Genomic DNA, 21,638 nt, shown 5'->3' with positions numbered 1-21,638 from the left:
TACCATAAAGTGGAAGTCAAGCCTGTTGATTCTCAAGGAACTTAACACAAAGGAAGTTAAAAACATAAACATGAACAAGGAAAAAAGAAAAATAATATGGTCTGTACCTTAATCTGAATGGTTAAAGTTGATACATATGATTCACAATGAAGTAGACAGCTAGGCACTGATTAAATGAATATTTCCCACACATGCTATGCTCCTGCCATTTGTGAATTGCTGCCTGCAAATGTCCTTTGTCTTATATTAACATATGAGCTTTTTTCATATTGAAGTTGTAACTCTTTGTCATCCATTTGCTGTTTACTTTAGTATGAAATATCTTTCTTCCAGTACTTTCATGGTTTTTCATATTTAAATACTTAACCTATCTTGATTTATTTTTCTATATGTTATGAAGTAGTATTTTTTCCCACATGGTAATAAAACTGCCCCAACATTTCTCTTTGGATTCTACATTTGATTTCCTTAACGTGTTATCTGACAATCTCTATTCAGAGATCCACTTTAACTGCTATAATTTTACAACAATTACATTTTGCATTCTGGTATCCAGTAGGGAAAGCCTTTTCAAATTTTCTTTTTAACTGACATTACTTTTCCACATTAACATTGAAAATAACTTTTAAAGTAATAAAAAAAATTCCTTTTACATTTCCACTGGAACTCAATTCATACATTAACTTTGGACAAATGACTATTTGAAAAATACTGAGTCCTCCCATGTATGAATGACTTCCCATTTATCTCTATTTTATATTTCATATCCTCAATAAGGTCTTAAAGTTTGCATATTTCTTTTAAGTTTAATTCTGGGCATTTTATATTTTTCACCAGATATATACTAACATGCTGTTTCTAGTTGTAACATAATAAGAAATATGTATTTGGTTTCTGCCCCTGGTTCCTGACACAAAGTTCCTGAATTCTTGTAATCTCCTGAAGGATGGGGGCATTAGGAGCATCTTTTGTTCAGATATTTGGTTTCTGACACCAATCCTGACAGCTCCTAAACCCCTTGGAATTTCCTAAGTGATAGGACCAAGAGTCTTTCGTTGTAATGAGGTGACTCTTAGTGGGTTCCTGAATAGGTTCAGAATGGGGTGCTGGTCACTAAAAAGAACCCATGCCTGGAAGCTTGGAACTTCCAGTCCCACCTCTGGTGAGAGGAGAGGGAGCATGCCTGTGTGATGAAGCCTCCAAAAATCCCAGCACTGTGGGTCAGAGTTTCCAGGTTGGTGAACATATATCCATGTACCGCAAGGGCGGTGCACACCAACTCCATGTCAGCAGAAATTCTTACATGTGAGTTACCGCCAGACTTTGCCCTGTGAACCTCCTCATCCTGCTGTTCATTTTGTTGTTCAGTCACTCAGTCATGTCTGACTCTTTGCAACCGCGTGGACTGCAGCACAGCAGGCTCCCCTGTCCTTCACCATCTGCTGGAGCTTGCTCAAACTCATGTCCATTGAGTCAGTGATGTCATCCAACAGTCTTGTCCTTTGTCCCCTTCTCCTCCTGCCTTCAGTCTTTCCCAGCATCAGGGTCTTTTCTAATGAGTCGGCTCTTCGCATCATGGGCCAAAGTATTGGAGCTTCAGCATCAATCCTTCCAATGAATATTGAGGATTGACTTCCTTTAGGATTGACTGGTTTGATCTCTTTGCAGTCCAATTTGATGCAGTCAAAAGCATCAATTCTTTGGCACTCAGCCTCCTTTATGGTCCAACCTCACATCCATACACGACTACTGGAAAAACCATAGCTTTGACTAGATGGACCTTTGTTGGCAAAGTAATGCTTCTGCTCTTTAATATGCTATCTAGGTATTTCATAGCTTTTCTTCCAAGGAGCAAGCATCTTTTAATTTCATGGCTGCAGTCCTTATCTGCAGTGATTTTGGAACCCAAGAAAATAAACTTTGTCACTATTTCCATTTTTTCCCCTTCTATTTGCCATGAAGTGATCGGACCAGATGCCATGATCTTTCTTTTTTGAATGTTGATTTTTAAGCCAGCTTTTTCACTCTCTTCTTTCACTTTCATCAAGAGGCTCTTTAGTTCTCTTCACTTTCTGCCATAAGGGTGGTGTCATCTGCATATCTGAGGTTATTGATATTTCCCCTTGCAATCTCGATTCCAGCTTGTGTTTCATCCATCCCAGCATTTTGCATGAGGTACTCTGCATATAAGTTAAATAAGCAGGTGACAATATACAGCCTTGTCATTCTCCTTTCCCAATGTGGAACCAGTCCATTGGTCCATGTCCAGTTCTAACTGCTGCTTCCTGACATGCATACAGGTTCCGCAGGAAGCATGTAAGGTGACCACAGACAGGTATCAGACCTGCCTCCTAAGGTCTGATATTCCCTCTCTTGCAGAATTTTCCACAGTTTGTTGTGATCCACAGAGTCAAAGGCTTTAGCGTAATCAATGAAGCAGAAGTAGATGTTTTTCTGGAATTCTCTTGCTTTTTCTGTGATCCAATGCCTGTTGGCAATTTGATCTCTGGTTCCTCTGCCTTTTCTAAATCCAGCTTGAATATGTGGGCTTTCTTGGTTCACATACTGTTGAAGCCTAGCTTGGAGAATTTTGAGCATTACTTTGCTAGCATGCGAGATGAGTGCAAGTGTGTGGAAGTTTATTCTTTGGCATTGCCCTGTTCCAGTCCTGTGGCCACTGCTGAGTTTTCCAAATTTGCTCATCTGTATGGACCCGTTATATCCTTTGTAACAAACAGGTAAATGTATTTCTCTGAGTATTTTGACTCCTTACAGCAAGTTACTGAACCTGAAGACAGGGTTGTCAGAATCCCTTTATTACTGGTAGGTCAAAAGTACAGATGACAACCTGGAACTTTCAACTGGCATCTGACGAGGAGCAGTTTCATGGGGTGGAGTTCTTAATCTGTGGGGTTGGTGCTAACTGCAGGTAGTCAGTGTTGTAACTGAATTGTAGGATGCCTGGTTGGTGTCTGGAGAGTCAGAGAATTCATTAGTTGGTATGAAAAAAACCCCACGCGTTTGGTGTCAGGAATGTTGTAAGTAGAAGGAACAATATTTTACCTTTACTAGTGCAGGAGAAAATAATAGATTTTTATGTGTTTATATCTTATCCATTTATTAAGTTCTCAATCTTTTTATTGTGAAAAATTATAATCATAATTAACAGAATAGGTGTACATAATCCAGCTCCAAAACTTAACATTCTCTAATCTTACTTCATCTAAATATCTACTTGGTTTTTTTCTTGGAGAATTAACACACATTCTAGACTTCATATTTCATCTATAAGTATTTCAGTATGTATAGCAAGATAATTATTTTTAGACGTAACCACAATGCCAAAAAAATCAATGTAAATTGGGAACAAGTGTATAAATCTTTTCTTGTTAATCAGTAAGTCAATAGATATACAGGAAAGGTGCTTGAAATAAACAAATAAGAATGAATGGTATATTAATTCTATCAGATTAAGAAGAAAAAAAGGAAAGTATATGTGAATTTTCTCTTGAAATGTCTGCAATGTTGGTTTTACAGCTCTGATGAAGTGTAACTGGTGTACAATAAAATGCTCCCATTTTAAGTATGCAATTCTTTGAGCTTTGTAAATGTATACAGTCATCCAGTTATCAGTATAATCACATTTTAGAAACTTCTGTCATCCAAAAAAATGTCTCTAGGGATTTTCTACAGTCAGCTTTTCTAATACTTTTCAAAAAGGCAACGTTTTGCCTTTTTGAAGATGTAAGGTAATGTAGCCTTTTGCTTCTGACATCTTTAACTGGCATGATGTTTTGAGATTCAGCCAAGTTGTCATAAATACCATCAGTTCCTTCTTTTTAAAACTGCTGAATAGTATTACACTGTATGGATGTATGAAGTGCTGTTTATCTATTCACCAATTCATGGATATTTGCTGCTTTCCATATTTTGAGTTTTATAAATGCTGCTGCCATGAACATTGATATAGATGTCTCTGTGTAGACATTATGTTTTATTTCTCATGAACAGATACCAAAGAGTAGAATTCCTGAGCTGTATGGTCAGTGTATGTTAACTTCTTCAGAAAATGCCAAACTTCTTTCCAAAGTAGCTGTACCATTTTGTGTTCCCACCAGCAATGTGTAGTTGTCATGATTGTTTCACATCCTCATCAATACTTGGTATTGCCATTTTCCATTTCATCTTATCATTAGTTTTAATAGTTTTAACAAATTCACTTTAATTTTCTAAATATACAACAATATCACAAATAGTGATAACATTCCTTTTTCTTACTGCTCTGTCTAGAACCTCTAAACTACTAGCAAATAACATCAATAATTACAGACATCTATGACTTAACTTTTATTTTTAACAGAAATACTTTCAGTACTTTACTGTTAGGATCTCACCACATTTGCAGGTAGTTACATTAGGAAGTATCCTATTTTAAAATAAGTTTTTATCACATATGGATACTGAGTCTTTATCAAGTGTTATTCAGCATCTGCTTTGACTTTCTAATGCAATGAACTAACAATGCATTTCCTAATGCTGAATCATCCTTACATTTGTGAAAAACCCCTAATTAAAAAATTTTTTGATATGCAACTTGGGTTGCTTCTGCTATATTACTATATTTGATTTACTAAAATTTACATTAATATTTGTAAGTAAATTTAGAATATCATTTCCTAAATTTTGTTCCATAGGATCTACCAGTACAAGTTTGGCAGGATGGGGGGACAAAAACACTAATTCTCAATTTCTTCATAAGTAAAGAGGGGTAAAATATACAAAGTGACACAGAGATAGATGGGTTAAGGTACTATTAGAAGATTAAATAAGAAAATGCCCAGAGTTGCTTAGTCAGTGAATGAGCTAGGATTTCAGTCCAGGACAGTATAAATCATCCTTGAGACCATTACACTCTGTTATGTCTATTATTAAAAGATTATACATATGGCTAAAACAAAAACAAACATTTTTTTATAAAAAAAACACTGTAATTTAATCAAGTTAGAGATGTACATTAATTTTTTTTTTAATCCTAAAAGGATGGATTCTTCCTTACAATGAACCCTTTGAAAGGAATTATTCCAATCTGGACAGTGAGTTGTTAGCCTACCTGAGTGTGACTGATGGCTATGTGGTTGCCATGGAGAGGCGACTGCCGATCTTTCTCCTTACTGTGCCGACTGCTCTGCTTACTACGTTGTAGTTGCTGCCTCAGTTTGGCAATCTGCTTTGGGGAGAGGGAAAGAGAAGGAAGATGAGAACAAAAGTGAATACCAAGCTTTAAGCATTTATTTTTTTAAGTTTGGATATTAAAAAACAAAAATTTTATCAAAGATTTCAAGAAGAGATATTTCATTACAATGATTTATTCTCCAATTTTTGATAGTTGAAACCACTGAAAATAAGAATATGTGCTACAAATGCTTCACTTATACAATTTAAATAGTGTTGTTGGTAAATACATTGACTAAATTTCCCCAGATTATTTCATATTTTACCTTTGTAACACCAGAGACATCTTCCCTTCTAAGCATTTTTTCTAAGGTGTAAAACTAGTATTTCATATGCCTACTGATTGAAGTCAAACCCAATCTCTTAATATATAGGGATCACATTAGTTTCTAAGTTCTCATCTTATACAAACAAAATTGATCTGGTATACTAATTTCTGAACATTAAAAAAAAACAAAATCCCATGGTGTAAATCCTTATGGCATTTAGCATTAGTTACTTGAATTTAACATCTTACTATATATTACTTTTAGTCACAAAATTTTTATTTTCCAGCTTTTTTGAGATATAAGTGACATGTAACATTGTGTAAGTTAAGGTGTACAACATGTTGATTTCATGCTATTGTATATTGCAGAATGATGCTACTATAGCATAATAGCTCTACCCCATTACATAATTTGAGATTTATTCTCTTAGCAGCTTTGAAGTAATAACACTATTACTAACTGTAATCAAAATTCTATACTTTAGGTCCCCAGAACTCATCCATCTTGTAACTGAAAGTGTGCACCCTGTGGCTACTCCCCATTTCCTTTCCCCTTCAGTCGCTAGCAACCACCACTCAACCCTCAGTTTCTTTGAGTTTGGCTTTTCTTCTCTGGTATCACAAAGAAGTGATACCATACCATATTTGTCTTTCTCTAACTGATTTACTTCACTTAGCATAATGCCCTCAAGGTTCATCTATATTGTTTACAAAGGCAGGATTTCCTTCTTCCTCATTGCTGAATATATATGCCACATCTTTATCCACTTATTCACTGACAGACACTTGGCTATAGTGACATATATTTAAAAACAAATATAACTTAGGTATTTTCCTAAATGGAACAGTAATACTCCAAGGCTTAAGAGAAAAGTCATTTCTATAATATGGCTTGGAATTCATCAAACTATTAATATATTTTAGGTGCTATACAATCGTCTTAAACTGTGCCAGACCAGGAGGAAAACTTGAGCATTTTCAAAGGGAATCATTAGCAATTTGGGGCAAGTTACTTAATATTTTCCTTGTAGATGATGACATGAATCAATTAGTAGGTACTCCTTGAACACCTACAATGAGCCCAATTTTATGTTACTTACAAGGCAAAGTGCCAATACAAAGTAAAGTCTGTAAAATATATTGATTTTCTCTAAGAGATGTTAGCAAAATGCTTACCTTGAATAACCATGGCAATAAAAAGCAAAATAGACAGTTGCTATTAAAGCCTATAAATGTTCAAGGGGAAAAGCATATGGGTTGCTGGGAAAATTTATTTTTACCTGTGGCAAACAGAAGAGAATCAGCATGGAAGAAAATAGAGAACCTAAAAGAAAATCTATATTTTTCATTTTAAGTAAGATCCTTAGTCTCCTCTAGTGTTTTGAAACTCTTTGTAGCTTTAAGGACATCACATACGATTTCCTTACAAAGGTATACAAATGAGATTATCTGTGTTAATATTTGTGTTCCTTGCTCTCTGTTGAAATGACATCATTTTCTTCTAGAGAATATTAATTTTCATGAGAAAAGGAATCAAAATTAGTTGGTAATCATTATAAATCAAGCCAGACTATGATAAAAGATAAATAGAATTTCAAATTGTACAAGTTATTTCATTAGGACAGGGGTATAAAATTAAGTGTTTTCTGAGTATTAATGATGTTTTAGTGGTGTTTCATGGAGAAGGCAATGTACTCTTGCCTGGAAAATCCCATGGACGGAGGAGCCTGGTAGGATGCAGTTCATGGGGTCATGAAGAGTCAGACATGACTGAGCGACTTCACTTTCACGCACTGGAGAAGGAAATGGCAACCCACTCCAGTGTTTCTGCCCGGAGAATCCCAGGGATGGGGGTGCCTGGTGGGCTGCTGTCTATGGGGTCGCACAGAGTCGGACACGACTAAAGTGACTTAGCAGCAGTGGTGTTTCAAAACTGGCTTTTTAAAGAGCTTGTAGAAAAGAGCCCATAATGCTTACAGATTAATCAAAGCAGTGTGTACTTTTTCATTTTTAAAATAATCTTTAAAAAAATAAATAAAAATAATCTGAAAACTGATCAATCCTAATCACTCTCTTTTTAAAGGGCTTTGAGATATCATAATAAACCAGAAGTTTTTTTCTTTAACATACCACTCTTTAACATAATGATACACACCCTACTTTGCTTGGAATACCAACTTAGACTATGCAACCTTATAGTTTCCACATAATACTGTTTATCTCTGGATTATAACATAGTTATGCTTTTGTTTACAAATTAGAGATTAGAGTAAAAGGAAAGCCCATCTTACTAGATATATAATCAAAACATTACAACTCTTACTCAGGAACCATGTAGAATGAAAGCAGGGTATAATAAATCTTCCTTTGCTTCAGAATATAAGAGACTCCCGTGTTTCCTTACACGACATTCAGAAGAGTGGCTTATGTATATAACAACTGCAAATATTCTTGCCTTCCATACTTTCACTTAGAATTCTCCTTCTCTTCTCCCTTGGATGCTCAAGAGCCCATGGTTATCCAAAACCATCTCTTCTCCCTAACCTCAGTACTAGTAGACACAAAGGAATCTCTGGGAGGAAGGCACCAATGTGTGTGTTAGTTACTCAGTTGTGTCCCATTATTTGGGACCCCATAGGCTGTAGCCCGCCAAGCTCTTCTGTCCATGGAATTCTCCAGGCACAAATACTGTAGTGGGCTGCCATTCCCTTCTCCAGGGGATCGTCCCAACCCAGGGATTGAACCCAAGTCTCCTGCACTGCAGGCAGATTCTTTACCATCTGAGCTACCAGGGAAGCCTCAGGAAGGGGCTGAGGAAGTTGTAATTTCCGATCTAGTCATACACACCCTCCTGCCTAAGGCACCCTCTCTAGTCAATCTCACGTTCCAATGTATCGCACAAAGCTCTTGGTTCTCACTTCAGTGAGTCTATTCACCCTGGTTGCTGCTGCTAAGTCGCTTCAGTCGTGTCCGACTCTGTGCAACCCCAGAGACAGCAGCCCACCAAGCTCCCCCGTCCCTGGGATTCTCCAGGCAAGAACACTGGAGTGGGTTGCCATTTCCTTCTCCAATGCATGAAAGTGAAAAGTGAAAGTGAAAGTGAAGTCGTGTCTGACCCTCAGCGACCCCACAGACTGCAGCCTTCCAGGCTCCTCCGTCCATGGGATTTTCCAGGCAAGAGTACTGGAGTGGGGTGCCACTGCCTTCTCCGATTCACCCTGGTTACTACAGTGAAACTTGCATACAACCTTCCTTTATAAAGGGAACCCTGAGTTATACTAACTGGATTTCTTAAACTATAGATGAATCTTACTTGTGTTTCTAAATATTCATTAGCAATGCTTAAGAAAAAATTAAGAATGGACCTTGAGGGGATTATACTAAGTGAAATAAGTCAGACAAAGAAAGTTAAATACTGTATGAGCTCACTCTGAAAATAAACAACAACAACAACAAAACAACTCAGAGAACAGCTTCCTGGTTGCCAGGGGCAGAAAATGGGTGAGAACGGTCAAAGTATACAAGCATCCAGTTATAAGATGAGTAAATTTTGGAGTGTAATGGATAGCATAGTGACTGTAGTTAATAACACTCTATTGTATATTTGACAGTTTCTATGAGAATAGATCTAAAAAGTTCCTATCTACACATACAAAAATTATAAAATTATGAGGTGATAGATGTGTTTACTAACCTTCTTGTGGTACACTTTACAATATATACATATATCAAATTGTTATGCTGCATATCCCGTAAACTTGTATGATGTTATATGTCAATTATATCTCAATAAAACTTAAAAAAAATTAAGAGGGAAGGAGAGAGGAGCATTCTCTAAACATGAAAGGGATCTTAAGCACATGTACTCTGACATTTTAAAAAGTTAGAGAATAAACCCCGAGGTCACAAAGAAGAAATAATAATTGTAGGGAGAAGAAGTATCATAAATATTCACTAAGAAATGACTAAAATATTTGTGGAATTAGATAAAGAAAAATCAGAGACTGGTCCCACTTAAAATCTAAGAACTGGGAACATATTTTACTGTACATTTTTGGAAACCTGGTCATATCACCCTTGTTTATTTGTAATTTTTGTCCTGATAGTTCTCCCATATTGTTAACACATAAAAAAAACCAAAAAACAAAAAAACCCTAAACTCTAAGCCTCAAAATACTAGTCAATTATTTTTGCCTCAGGTACTGAAAAGGAAGGGACGGAGGGTGATATTTCTCAGAATGAATTCTATTCTATAGTAGGCAGGGAATTGAGAAATCTTAACCAGACTAAGTAGATGCAGTAGGAACGGAAGCAAGATCCAAAGGAAAAAATGAGATGAGAGCTAGATTAACACGAGGAAAACGGCACTTTGCCACTCGTATTTATATTATTATAAAATGAAATCTTTTCTATTTTGTTCTCATTCATTTCTCAATAAAAACGTACGAGATAAATGCTATTATTATCCTCACTTTACAGGTGAGGAAACTGAGGGGCGGGAAGGTTAGTTTGTTGAAAGCCATTCAATTAAGTGGTGAAACAAGTACATGAACTTAGGGAAGTGGAATTCCAGAGTTTGCTCTTTTAATCACTATTCTATATTGCCTGAAGAATCAAATTAATAACTCACAAGGAGAGAAAGAATCTTATAAAAAGTAAGACAGATAGAAAAACATACAAATGACAACAGCTGAGCTGTTAAAAGACCAAAAACAATTACTAACGATATTAATCCAACAAAATTTCCTGAATATATAGCTTGAGAAGTTGTAAATCTCAAGCTGTTATTCCCTTTTATACGAAAAAAGAGAATACATGACAAACTTGAGTGCTTACAAAGATCAGTGTCTCAAAAGAAAGGTTCTGCAGTATGAAAACAGTTTACATACTATATCCTTTGACAGTGTTCAAAGGAATTTAAAATGCAACAGTACCTACTGTAACACTAACATAAAATTTAAAACTTTTACTTAACATAAATATGAGCAAATCATGCTGTTTTCCTTTTTTCTTTCATTTTCCAAAAGACAAATGCTAATGAAATAACTGGGGCTTCCCTGGTAGCTCAGATGGTAAAGAATCTGCCTGTAATGCAGGAGACCCAGGTTGGATCCCTGGGTCAGGAAGACAGTCTGGAAGGGAGAAGGGAATGACAGCCCACTCCAGTATTCTTGCCCGGAGAATTCCATGGACAGAGGAGCCCGGTGGACGACAGTGGGACAGGGCTATTCAGTCCTCTGATACCCAAACGCACACACAGAGGCATATGTATGTACAAACTGCATCTATAAAGAATACACAGATGTGTAAGCACACGCATATGAATAGGGGCTGTCATCTGCACACACATCACCGGTACACATGCTGCCCACGTGCAGACTCACAGAAACCCCCACCCCAGAACAAAGAAATAGATATTTCCAAACACAGATTTATCTCCACAGATATAGCTAGCTTTGGGACACTTTAGTTTTTGATACAGAAATTTATTTACCAATAAGGTATATCTGCCAATAGAGGAATGCTGACAATAATACCATTGAGAAAAAAGTTCATAAAACAACTAGATTGCACAGATATACTGTAACCGCTCTACAGATGAGGAAGCACTTTAAAAAGTAAAGTATCTTTCCCAAATAATGGGACACAACTGAGTAACTAACACACACATTGGTGCCTTCCTCCCAGAGATTCCTTTGTGTCTACTAGTACTGAGGTTAGGGAGAAGAGATGGTTTTGGATAACCATGGGCTCTTGAGCATCCAAGGGAGAAGAGAAGGAGAATTCTAAGTGAAAGTATGGAAGGCAAGAATATTTGCAGTTGTTATATACATAAGCCACTCTTCTGAATGTCGTGTAAGGAAACACGGGAGTCTCTTATATTCTGAAGGTAACACAACTAATAAACGGCAGACCCAGTCCTTTAGCCTTTAGTTCCTAACCTCTATTAGCTACCAGCGCTGCTGAAAGTAGTACTACATTAGTGTTCACAAATAACCACTAATACCTCGCTGTGTATTGGCTCATAATCGCAACCACTTCGCAAAGTAACTTCCTTTCTTAATGCTAGAGATATTGCAAGATGTGAAATTGCAGTAAAGATGAACAAAAATTTGATGTAGCAACAAAAATTTGATGTAGCAATTAACTGACTACATAATAACTTACTGATACAGTTCTTTTTCAGTAAGCAGTTTGATGACCCTAAACACCATTTTTATTGGTTCAATTTTAAATAATGAAAATATGACATCTTTACAATTCAATATAATTTGAACTCAGAATTTACTTACTGGATGAGTATTTGTGCTTTTAAGGTTTTACCACATAATTAAATAGAAATTCTTCAGAATGTTGTCTTTTAGGTCCAGAGAAAATATTACTGCAATTATTTTCCTCTAGTATGGTATGATAAAACAATTCTTTTTAAATAGCAAAAGTTAACAGAACATTAGGGCAGTTATACTCTTAGTAATGAGTATGAGGAAACTTTTATTTTTCTTACTGAAAAAAGAAAGACCCCAACAATATTTGTTAATCACTATTTGATCAGAAACAAGAAATGTCCCTAATCATTTCACTTAGAGAAAAACTATCCCAAGCAGTAAGAGAGCTTATTGATGAGATAAAGAAGCAACCTATGATTTTTTTCTTATATCAACTGAAGAACTTAAAAATACTCACTTTTTTAACTTATCTTTATCAAAGTCAGAAACAATGTAAAAGAGTCAAAACAACGAATATAGTAATATTATTTATACTCTGGGAATGTCACCCTCTGGGATAAAGATAGGTTTACTTACTCCTTACTATTAATATAAAAACAGTGGATTCTCCAAGTTCTGTTTCTCTCCTGTAATGTGATCTATTATTTGTGCAGGCATCCACTCAGACCCTCTCCATCACCCCACTGGGGTTTACAGGAACTAATGCAAACTCAATAGTCTTGTTACTTGCTATGCTGTGAATAATAAAGTCCATTATCTCTAAACCATGAGCCTCATGGCTTCTGCTAGTGTCCATGAACTAGTAAAAGGTTAACTTATTAGGCTATCAATAGAAAAAATAAAATCCAAGATGTGAACCAGTGTATTTCCTCTTCTGCCTCAAATGAAGAGAAAGGAGTTTTAATGGAACATCTTGGAAAGACTGATTGCTCCTCACAGATAAAAGGACACGACAGACTGGAATCTGACTCCCACTCCTGATACCGATAATGCTGAGCTAGGATGATGGAGATTTACTGTTGCATCAGAGTCAGCCTCAACTCCCGGATATTAATCAGATTTTTTAAACGTGCGAGTTTCTCAGTAACCATCTGGGAAATCTGAAAGTGAGAGTCCCAATGGAGGGCTGGCTTAGGTTCTACCTAGGAGGGCTACCCCAAAGGGTAAACAGAGCTCAACACTGGAGAAACTGAACATTATTTCTAGAATTCTAGAGTCTTAGGAGAAAGTAAGCTAGAATCATAGGAAAGAGATTCAGCAACAAGAGATGTCCAAAGAACCCAAGAAATTTCAAAAGAAAGTCAGTTTCAAAAATCTGTCAAGACCAGGCAATAGAAAGGTACCTTATAACAGTACCAGCAAGTAGGAACATTTCTGTTCCCCTTATCTCCCCATAGGCCTTCCCTGGTGGTTCAGATGCTAAGAATCTGCCTGCAGTGCAGGAGACATGGGTTTGATCCCTGGGTCAGGAAGATCCCCTGGAGGAGGGCATGGCTACCCACTCCAATATTCTTGCCTGGAGAATCCCATGGATAGAGGAGGCTGGAGACCTACAGTTCATGGTGTCACAGAGTCAGACACGACTGAGCAACTAATACAACACTACCACTCCACCTCTCTCTTAAGCTCCAACTCCAGAGGCTCAGACGCAGTAGCTATGGAGTTAGGACAAAGGTAAGCAAAAAAGACAAACGGAGCTCAGGTTCCCTTCCCCCAGGAAGCCACTCAGGGGTAGTATGTCCTAGCTAGAAGAGGAGCAACCACAACCGTGAAATAAGGAGGAGCTTTCCAAGAGACTGGAATGCATGCTCACTTAAAGGAATCACAGGAGTGTAAGAGCTTCTAGTTTTGCACTGAACTTCTCTCACCAAATAAAGGACAGTGAGAGTTAATATAAAGTTCTTTTATTATCCCATAAAGCCTTAGTTTCCTTTCCTAATATGTAATTAAGCTCTTTAAAAAGTAGATTTTACCTACTGTTTCTTTTGAAATTCTACATGCTTTTACATAATTTTGAGCATACAGTCTTACGCATTTGATGCTAATCCATGAACAAATGCATTGCCACTATAGGCTGATAATGTATACTAAAAAATATCTTTAAAATTTTCCTTTTTTCTCTTTTACCTCTATTAAATGTATACAAATCAAGTACCATAAAAATAGAAATAGTCACAGATGTAGAAAACAAACACAGTTACCAGGGGAGAAAGTGAGGTGAGGGGGATACATTGGAAGACTGGGATTGACATAGACACATTACTATATAAAATAGATAACTAACAAGGACGTACCCAGTAGCCCAGGGGAGTCTTCTCAATATTCTGTAAAGAATGATATGGGCAGAGAATCTGGAAATGAGTAGACGTATGTATGTGCATGACATTCACCTTGCGGCATGGTAGAAACCAACACAACACTGTAAATCAACTCTACAGGCCGCGCGGCACAACCCATCACTACATTGTACCCGGCTGTCAGTTACAGGTCCTGATATATGAGCTGATAATCTGGTTCCCAGTTTTTTCATAGGTAATCTGCTTTTTTCTAATTGCAAGAATGAGTATGTGTGTGTGTGCTTGATCTACAACTCACCAGACCTAGAAGTGGAAATTTTTGTTTTGTTTATCTTCCAAGGAATTGGTGGGCTTTTTCAATCTAAAGACCCACGTCACTCTCCAAATCCAGCATATTGTCAAACTTTAAGGAATATCTCTTCCCTGATACCTACTATTCTTACCTTTGGAAACTCCTTACTCAGTCTGTTTTCCATGTTTCTTAACTTCTCTTTCATATTTTTAACCTCTATCTTTTTAAAAATTATTTTTTATTGAAGTATAATTGATTTACAATGTTGTAGTAGTTTCTGGTATATAACAAAGTGTTAAGCTGTAGATCTATCTATTCTTTTTCATTGTTTTTCCATTATGGTCTACTACAGGATATTGAATATAGCGTGCTGTGCTATACAGTAGGTCCTTGTTGGTATTTACTTCGTATATAATCACTTGTACCTGCTAATCCTAAACTCCTAATTTATCTCCCCCACCTAGTCTCTTTCTCCTTTGGTAACCGTAAGTTTGTTCTCCATGTCTGTGAGTTTGCTTCTGTTTTGTAAATAAGTTCATTTGTATCTTATTTCCCTGGTGGCTCAGAGGGTAAAGCGTCTGCCTACAATGCAGGAGACCTGGGTTCAGTCCCTGGGTCGGGAAGATCCCTTGGAGAAGGAAATGGCAACCCACTCCAGTACTCTTGCCTGAAAAATCCCATGGACGGAGAAGCCTGGTAGGCTACAGTCCATGGGCTTGCAAAGAGTCGGACATGACTGAGCAACTTCACAGTGTGTGAGTGACATCATACGGTCTTTCTGACTTACTTCACTTAGTATGATAATCTTTAGGTCCATCCATGTTGCTGTAAATGGCATTAATTCATTCTTTTTATGGCTGAGTAAAGCTTTATCTAGTGCTGCTATGAACATATGGGTGCATGTATCTTTTTGGATTAGAGTTTTTGTTTTTTTCTGGATATATGCCCAGGAGTGGGGTTGTTGAGTCATATGGTAGCTCTATTTTTAGTTTTTTACGGAACCTCCATACTGTTTTCCATAGTGGCTGTACCAATTCACATTCCCACCAACATCACACACAGGAGCATTTCCTTTCCTCCATACCCTCTCCAGCATTTACTGTTCGTAGATTTTTTAATGATAGACATTCAAACTGTCAATTTCTGTCTTTTTATTTTATATTCTAGATGATTTGCTCATCCAGACTTTCTCATTTGAGACTTTTGATTCACTAATTCTCAATTCTGCTATGTCAACTTAATCCACTGAAGAGTTTACTTTCAGTTTCACCAACTTCTCAGTTTCACCAATATGCCTTGGAAAGGACCCTTTATCATTCTGCCTATTCTTACTTCTGTTCTCATTGCGAGTTACTGTTTCATTTGAAATTCTTAAATATCCTAAGTTCTTTTGGGGGATTGTGTTATTTTCCCAGATATACCCCATTTAATGTATCCACTCTCTCTTATAGCAATACATTTCCTTACATACCCTAAAACACTTACTTGCAAGTTCTCTGTATGTGGGAGTTTTATCCTTTATAAACTCTTTACTCTCTGTCTTGCTCACAGTTCAACTGATAAAAAATCTGCTTTATTGCCATATTATTTCATGGTTGCTCAAGACTATGGTGTTTCAAAGGTGCATAGCTTCAGAGCAAGCCTTAAATCAGGAAGACTGGGGCTGTGCCCCCATGTGAGTACAGCTCTATTCCAGACACCATACCCACGCACAGCATATGGTTACTATTTCAATTTTTTTACAGATGTTCTTTTTATACAACACCAACAGTGTCAGGTGAAGTTACTTCAGATCTAGTTTTACTGTTTAGACACATGGTCCTAGTTCCCTGCTTTAAGCATATAGCCCAGTTTCAATCTCCCATTTGCAAGACACATTTTACCCTCTAAAAAGGTGGTGGTGTTCAGTTGCCCAGTCGTGTCTGACTCTTTGTGACCCTATGGACTACAGCACGCCAGGCCTCCCTGTCCCTCACAATCTCCTGAAGTTTGCCCAAATTCATGTTCATTGCATCAGTGATGCCATCCAGCCATTTCATCCTCTGATGCCTACCCTGTTCTCCTGCCCTCAATCTTTTCCAGCATCAGGGACTTTTCCAATGAGTCAACAGTTTGCATCAGATGACCAAAATACTAGAGTTTCAGCTTCAGCATCAGTCCTTCCAACAAGTACTCAGGGTTGATTTCCCTTAAGATTGACTGCTTTGATCTCCTTGCTGTCCTAGCAACACTCAGGAGTCTTCTCCAGCACCATCGTTTGAAGGCATCAATTCTTCGGTGCTCCTCCTCCTTTATGGTCCAGCTGTCACAACCATAGGTGACCACTGGGAAGACCAAAGACCTTTGTCGGCAGAATAATGTCTCTGCTTTTAAACACATTGTCTAGGTTTGTCATGCTTTCCTGCCAAGAAGCAAATGTCTTCTAATTTCATAGCTGCAGTCACCATCTGCAGTGATTTTTGAGCCCAAGAAGAGGAAGTCTGTCACTACTTCCACCTTTTCCCCCTCTATTTGCCATGAAGTAATAGGGCTGGAAGTCATATTAGTTTTTTTTTAATATTTAGTTTTAAGCCAGCTCTTTCACTCTCTTCCTTCACCCTTATCAAGAGGCTCTTTAGTTCTTCTTTGCTTTCGGCCATTAAGGTGGTGTCATCCATACGTCTGAGGTTGTTTATGTTTCTCCCACCTATCTTGACTGCAGCTTGTAACTCATCCAGCTCGGCATTTTGTTCATGACGTGCTCAGCATACAGATTAAACAAACAGGGTGACAGCGGACAGCCCTGCCAAACTCCTTTCTCAATCTTGAACCAATCAGTTGTTCCATCCAGGGTTCTAACTGTTGCTTCTTGACCCGCATACAGGTTTCTCAAGAGACAGGTAAAATTGTCTGGTATTCCCATCTCCTTAAAATGTGTAGTAATCTACAATTTCTTAAATTTGGCTCAACTCAGAGAAATCTGGCCAACACGATCCAGATTTCTATGAGTCAGATAACATCAGCATCTACTCATCATTAAGGATTTCCCTTCTATTCATGGGTGTAGGGGGTTCTCTTGTCTTAAATGTAGCTAAAATATATTAAGGTATTTCTTTGAACATTTTTCACATTGTAGTCTTATAAGCTTGGAGCAAAGCAGAAGTAAACTATACAGGTACTTTCACTGACGTTGAAGTCAGAAATCCAGATGCAGACTATCTGAGGTGGGGAGCATATCTCTGACTCAGGAAGAATGGATGTGATACAGCTGAATTTGATACCAGGACAAGGAAGCAGGTCAAAGTTATTTAAAAAAAAAACAACAACAAATTTTAGTAGCATATAATTTTAAAAATATTACTGTTTCAATAACATTAATAGTTTTGGCTTTCGTAATTTCCTCAGATTCCAGTTTTGTCATCTTTTATAAGTATTAATATTTTATGTAGTCTTTACCCATATACTCATTTTCCAGGCTCAGTTATATAAAATCTACCATGAATATACCATGCAAAGCCTACTAGTCTTTTATGTCTATTCCTCTTTTTTTTTTTAATCTTTACTGAAGTGTAATTTACATTGCCTTAACTTCATCCATTGTAAGGGTAAAATTAAATAAGTTGTAATCACTTTGTAGAGTTGCACAAAGTAATCACGAATCAATTTTTAGGACTTTTTCATCACCCCCCATATTTGCTTTGAGTCTATTTACAGCCAATCACCACTGCCTCCACCCTAGCCCCAGCCACATGCAACCGCTAATGGGCTTTATTTCCTCTATAGATTTGCCCTTTCTGGCATTTCAATATAAATGAAACCATATAATATGTAATCTTATTCATCTGGCTTCTTTCACTTAGCAGGGAGTGGCAAGCTACAGTCTGCAGGCCAAATCTAGGATGCCACATGTTTTCGTAAATACAATTTATTGGAACATAATCACACTCCATACTGTCTATGGCTGCTTTCACCTACAGCAGTGGAGCTGAGCAGCTGCAGCAGAGGCTCTGTGACCCACACACCATAAAATAGTTACTATCTGGCTTTTCATAGAAAAACAAAATGTGCTGACTCTTGACTTAGTAAAACGTTTTTGAAGTTCATTCCCACTGTAGCATGTATCAGGATTCATCACAGTGTTCCTTTTTATTGCTGAACAGTCTGGTATTGCATGAATATATGACATTTTCTTTATCCATTTACCAAACAATGGCTATTTTTATTATTTTTTTTTTTTAGAGGTGTTTTCAAGACTCTTATGGAGTCCCAGAAATAGAATTGCTGGGCTATATGCTAAATTTCTGATGAAGTTTTTATTCATTCATTTTTGGCTACACGGATTCTTGCTGCTGTGCAGGCTTTTCCCCAGCTGCAGCGCGGGGCAGCCACTGTCTGCCGCGGTGCACAGCTTCTTGCGGAGGCGCCTCTCGTTGTGGGCACAGGTTCCAGGTGCAGGAGCCTCTTCAGTAGGTGCAGCACGCAGGCTCAGGGATTGTGGCTCATGGGCTCCAGAGCACAGGCTCAACAGTGTGGCACACAGGCTTACTTGCTGAACGTGAGATCTCTTTGGATCAGGGATTGAACCTGTGTCCCCTATACTGGCGGGCAGATTCTTAACCACTGGACCACCAGGGAAGTATCTCTGATTATCTTTTAAGGAAACTGTCAAAACTGTTTTTCAAAGTTGGGTGTAACATTTTATTTTCCGAACAATGTTGAGGGCCCCGGATGCTCTTCATTCTTGCCATCACTTGGTGTTATCTGTCATTTAAATTACAGTCACTGTAGTAGTGTGTAGTTGTATCCTGAGGTTTAAATCTACGCTTGCCTAATGTCAAATGATGTTGACTACCTTTTCATGTGGTAATTTACCATCCATACATCTTTGATGAGAAATTTCTATCAAAGTATCTTACCCTTTTTTTAATGGGCTGTCTTCTTATTGATTTTTAAGAGTTCTTTATATATTCTGGATGTAAGTCCTATATCAGATATTTCTGTCTGGTTTTGTCTTTTCATACTTTTAGTCATGTAGTGTAAATGTTCATTTAAATGAAGTTCAATTTTTTTTCTTTTATGGCCTTACTACTGGTACTGTATCTAAGAATGTCTTGCCTAATCCAAGGTCTTCTAGAAGATCTAAAATTTTAGAGCTTATATTCAGGACTATGATCCATTTTGAGTTCATTTCCCTCTATGGTGAGTGTCAAGGATCTAAGTTTCTTTTAACTTTTAATTTTGTATTGTTTGTATAACAAACAATTTTGTGATAGTTTCAAGTGAACAGCAAAGGGACTCAGCAAATGGACTCATGGGTCCATTCTCTCCCAGTCTCCCTTCCCATCCAGGCTGCCACACAGCACCGAGCAGAGTTCCATGTGCCATACAGTAGGCCCCTGTTGGCTATCCATTTAAAATGTAATAGTGTGTACATGTCCATCCCAAACTCCCTAACTATCCCTTCCCCTATCCTTCCCTCCTGCAATCATAAGTTCATTCTTTAAGTCTGTGAATCTTTTTCTGTTTTGTAAGTAAGTTCATCTGTATCATTTCTTTTTAGATTCTATATATGAGCCATATCATACAATATTCCTCTGAGTTCCTTCACTCAGTATGACAGTCTCTAAGTCCATCCATGTTGCTGCCAGTGGTACTATTTCATTCTTGTAAATGGCTGAGGAATATTCCATTGTGTGTGTGTGCATGTGTGTGTGCACACATATACCACATCTTTATCTATTCTTCTGTCAATGGACATTTAGGTTGATTCCGTGTGCTATCATAAACAGCTCTTCAGTGAACGCTGGGGTACATGTATCCTATCAGCTCATGTTGTTCTCCAGATGTATGCCCAGAAGTGGGCCTGCTATGGATATGTAATTATTCTAGTACCAGTTGTTAGAAACACTGTCCTTTTCAACTGAGTTGTGTTGGCAGCTCTGCTAAAAACTGACCATAAAATACAAGGATTTATCCTTGGGTTCACCATTTTGAATCATCTATATTTTTTCTTTATGCTAGTATTTTGCCAAATTCATTAATATAAATTTATAAGAAGTAGTGAAATTATATAAGAAGTAGTTCTCCAAAATTTTCCTTGTTTTCAAAATTACTTTTGCCATTCTAGGTCCTTTTCATTTCCACATACATTTTAGGATCATCTTGTCAATTTTTACCAAAAACAAAAACCCTACGAAAAAACAGGGGTTACACTAAATCAATATGAGGAGAATTACCATCTTAATGATAATATTGAGTTTTCCAATCCATGAACAGTCTTCTAGTTATTTCAATTTTTAAAAACTTTATCCAGCAGTTTTGTTTTCAGTATACAAATTTTTAACTGCTTCTATTATACTTCTTCTTAAATATTTTAATATTTTTGATTCAACTATAATAAATTATTTTCTGATTTGGGGATTGTTCACATCTGATACCTAGACAAGCACTTGATTTCTGTATGTTGATGTTTTTTTTCCTGCTGAACTTGTATTAGTTCTAGTAATTTATATATTTGTATGTTCCCTAGGAATTTCTATATATAGGATCATATATCTGTGAATAAAGACAGTTTTGCCATCCCCAAATGTCTTATTCATTTTTTCTGCCTGACTAGAACTTCCTGTACCATACTAAGAGAAGTGGTGACAAGGTGACTGTAGACATCACTACCTTATCTTAGGAGGAAAGCATTCTGGCTTTCACCACTGAATATGATGATGTCTGTAGGTTTTTCAGAAACAGTCTTTATCAGGCAGAGAAAATTCTCTTTTATTCCTGGTTTATTTAGAGATTTTTTTTTTTAATCATGAATAGATACTGGAGCTTGGCAAATGCTTTCTCTGACTCTACTGAGATAATTATGTGGTCCTGTTCTTTAGTTTATTAATATAGTGTATTTACATTAATTGAATTTTGGATCTTAAAACAACTTTGCATTTCTAGAACCAATCTCACTCGCTCTTTGTGTATAATCCTTTTTATAAGTTGCTAGATTTGGTTTGCTAATATTTTGTTAAGGATGTCTACATCTATGTTCAAGAGAGAAACTGATCTGAAATGTTCTTTTCTTGAGGTATCTTTGCCTGCCAACATCACATAACTCTAGACTGATAAAATACATTGGGGAGTGCTCCCTTCTCTTTTATTTTCTGAAAGAGCTTTTGAAGGATTGTTTCTTCTTTGAATATTTGATAGAATTCACCATATCAAACCTTGGGATTTTCTTTGCAGAACATTTTTAATTCCTTACTTAATTTCTTTATTGCTACAATTTATACTCATATTTTTCTATTTGTTCTTAAATCAGTTTTGGTAATTTGTTTCTTTCTAGTAATTCTTAT

The 21,638-nt window shown here is 37.0% G+C and overlaps 1 protein-coding gene across 4 annotated transcripts in view; it reads right to left on the bottom strand.

Moving 5' to 3' along the window:
* Nucleotides 1-21,638, bottom strand: part of GLCCI1 (glucocorticoid induced 1) — a 107,255-nt gene that overhangs the window by 24,143 nt on the left and 61,474 nt on the right. For 3 of the 4 annotated variants that reach the window (XM_061413536.1, XM_061413538.1, XM_061413540.1), the window contains exon 4: nt 5,111-5,227. In XM_061413536.1, coding sequence (XP_061269520.1) covers nt 5,111-5,227 — 117 coding nt within the window. The remainder of the gene's footprint in view (nt 1-5,110; nt 5,228-21,638) is intronic. The other variant, XM_061413537.1, reaches the window with a different exon arrangement.

Source organism: Bos javanicus, chromosome 4 (assembly GCF_032452875.1).
Source record: "Bos javanicus breed banteng chromosome 4, ARS-OSU_banteng_1.0, whole genome shotgun sequence".
NCBI lineage: Eukaryota > Metazoa > Chordata > Mammalia > Artiodactyla > Bovidae > Bos > Bos javanicus.
This window is presented reverse-complemented; position numbering and strand designations above follow the sequence as displayed.